At 35.6% G+C, this 2,786-nt stretch overlaps 1 protein-coding gene across 1 annotated transcript; it reads left to right on the plus strand.

Annotated features, from left to right (window-relative positions):
* Positions 1–2,122: 2,122 nt before the first annotated feature.
* On the plus strand, positions 2,123–2,338 carry C922_05564 (hypothetical protein; the record flags this gene model as incomplete). Its single annotated transcript, XM_008821135.1, has 1 exon — positions 2,123–2,338. One exon carries the CDS (start codon positions 2,123–2,125, stop codon positions 2,336–2,338), a length of 216 nt encoding a protein of 71 aa, XP_008819357.1.
* Positions 2,339–2,786: the final 448 nt, after the last annotated feature.

The raw sequence follows: 2,786 nt of genomic DNA on the forward strand, positions 1-2,786 counted from the left end.
TCTAGGAACATGATAATGAATCATTTGGAATTATATATTCGGCGAATATTTAGCATTAGTTTAGCATGGTGTTTCTATGTCGGTTAAATAATGGGATGCAAAAAATCATATGTTAAAAGAAGTTCATACTTATGATCTCCGCCTACCATAAACTGAGGGGCGTGTATAATCAGGAGGTTTAATTTGTAGAAAAAAGTGTGTGAGTTTTAAAGCTCGTCCTTAGACCCCATTGTTATTTAGGGTAGGGAAGTGAAATGCATTATAATTATAAAAGTTGTTCTCTGAATTATATAAAAAGGTCGATCATACTCTTGGTAAAGGTGTACTTATGTTTGGTCGAATAATCAAAGTTATCCTATGAATTACTCATCTAGCTTTCTTATACGTGTGTCCCCTAATATTTACTCGCAGACCATGTTAAAGACTCATACGTAGTGGAGTAATCCTATGACAGCTGTAAGATCATAGAATTGGAGGAAATATAAATAAGTCTCAACAGAAAACCCACAGTGATTTCTTTATAAACAGTATGCCTAGTCATAAGGAAGTTAAGGAGGTCCCCCGAGACTATATATAAGAGGGTACGGAAATTTAAAAAAGTTCCTTTTTCCCTATCATAAGGTAGAAAAAGGCCAGAGCAAGTAAATGATCAGTAAGGTTACTCCTGACTTAAAATACAGAAATAGAAATTCCAATAAATAAGAGAGACCAATAAATCACCCTCATGGTGTGTATAATGCTTCGTTAGATGAAGATAATGAGGGGAAGTATTAACTTTGTTAAGTATTGAAGGTAATAGCGATGAGCAATATAAACTGGAGAATAATTAAAGTATCAAGTCAACTACCCACCGAAGTATTGATTTATATTCAGCGAAGAAATATAGAAACAAGAAAAATTACCATTAGAGGAAGTTCGATAGCGGATATTTGATAAAATTATTCCTAGGGCCAGAATTTTCAATCTATACTTCCTTTTAAACAGCCTCGAGTGTAAAATTTATAAGCAGTTAAGAGCGTAGTACCGATAGGAAACTGAGGGATTAGGAGGGTCATTGAGCCTATCCAAATCCATACGAAATGTTAATTGTAAAGTGTAATTCCATGCTGTTAGTTTTCTGCAGAGGAATTGAACGACACAGAATATTCCGAGCAGCTAAAGGGAAAGGATGCTCTACCCGTTAAATATTCTTCAGAAAATTCGCGGGGGAAGAAATAGTTAATAAGAGGGGGGAAACAGCGATTTTACCGGTGTTTAATTTTATTCCAGGGACTCCAGTCGGGGCCGATTATTTGAGGGAGCCGAGGAATGAGAGAGTGTTCGACGCATAAAATCTTAAGCAATACCCTGCGTTCACAACGAAGACTAAAGAGAGGACCAAGGAAAATGAAGTTTGATTCGATGAATTGTATTGAACTCCTCAAGCAGGAAAGGGAGAATTAACCAACTACCAAGGAAACAATATTCCATTCGATTAATTTAATTCAAGATAATTCCGGGCCACCGCCTAGTCAGTAACCCGGAAGACAGTGATTCAGCAGTTTCGGGTGTGTTTGCCTAATTCCAATAGCAAAGAGTAATGGAAAAAGAGAAACAGAATCAAATGTTCAACACGTCTAACCTGATTGAGAAGATTCCACAAAAGAAGAAATTAAAGGGAGGTGAGGGAAGGAATGTTCCAGTCGTGTAAATTTCTTCCGTACATTCGGGTACAAAGAGAATAATTGGACACAAAGGACAGAGACATGTTAATCACAATTAGTTTCACTCCAAAAAGGAGATAACAGACACAATATATACCACAAAACAGGAAGAAACAATCTTTCACTCGTATAATGTCCTTCCGAAGATGCCTGTGCGACAGAATAATTACGGTAACAGACAAAGAAAATTGTTCAAATCTTTTGGGGTCATTCAGAGTAATTAACAATAGCGGAAATATTTAGCACAAAAGAAAAGAAGAATGATTCACTAGTGTAATGTTATTACAAAAACTCGGGTGTGGGAAAACAATTAAAAAAATCAAAAAAAAGCCGATGTTCCAACCATTTAGTGTCATTAAGAATAATTACCCCCCAGGGCAATATGGTGCACCCAGGAACAGTAGTGTTTCAATCGCGTAATGTCAATCAGGAGATTCCGGGGCAAGGAAATAATTAAGGTAATGCAAGAAAAAGCAATATTCAAAGACATTCGTTCCATTAAAAGTAATTACGTTGCGAAAGTAAAAGGAAACAGAAGCAAAATTTATTCCGCGGTTAGCGTAACTGGAAATAATGAAAGAGTGAAAATTATTTTAAACCCACATAACGAAGACTGTTTCACTTCTGGAACGTAATTGCGAATAATTCCAACAGGGGCAAAATTTACCACGAAAGAGGAAACAACTATTTCCACAATTTTATACAATTCAGATTAATTATAAGTCGAAAAATATTTAGGAACCTAAGAACAAGATTTGTTTAACCCGATTAGTGTCATTCCAAATAATTACGGAGGGGGAAGTATTTTGTACGAAACAAAAAACAACTGTTTACGCAAATCCATGTCATTCCAATTAATCACCAGCAAGGAGAAATTTAGGAAAACAACAAAAGGCGTTGTTTAATCTGATTAGTGTGATTCAAATAAATTACGACGAAGACGATATTACTTCTCCCAAAAGAACAAAGTATTTAACCTGTTTACTGTTATCCCAATTAATTCATCGAAGTGCTATATTTAGCGAATCAGGGAGGAGGAATGTTTAAACCGATTAGTGTCATTTGAAGTAATTACAAACAAAA

This window comes from Plasmodium inui, assembly GCF_000524495.1.
Source record: "Plasmodium inui San Antonio 1 unplaced genomic scaffold supercont1.99, whole genome shotgun sequence".
In the NCBI taxonomy this organism is placed as follows: Eukaryota; Apicomplexa; class Aconoidasida; order Haemosporida; family Plasmodiidae; genus Plasmodium; species Plasmodium inui.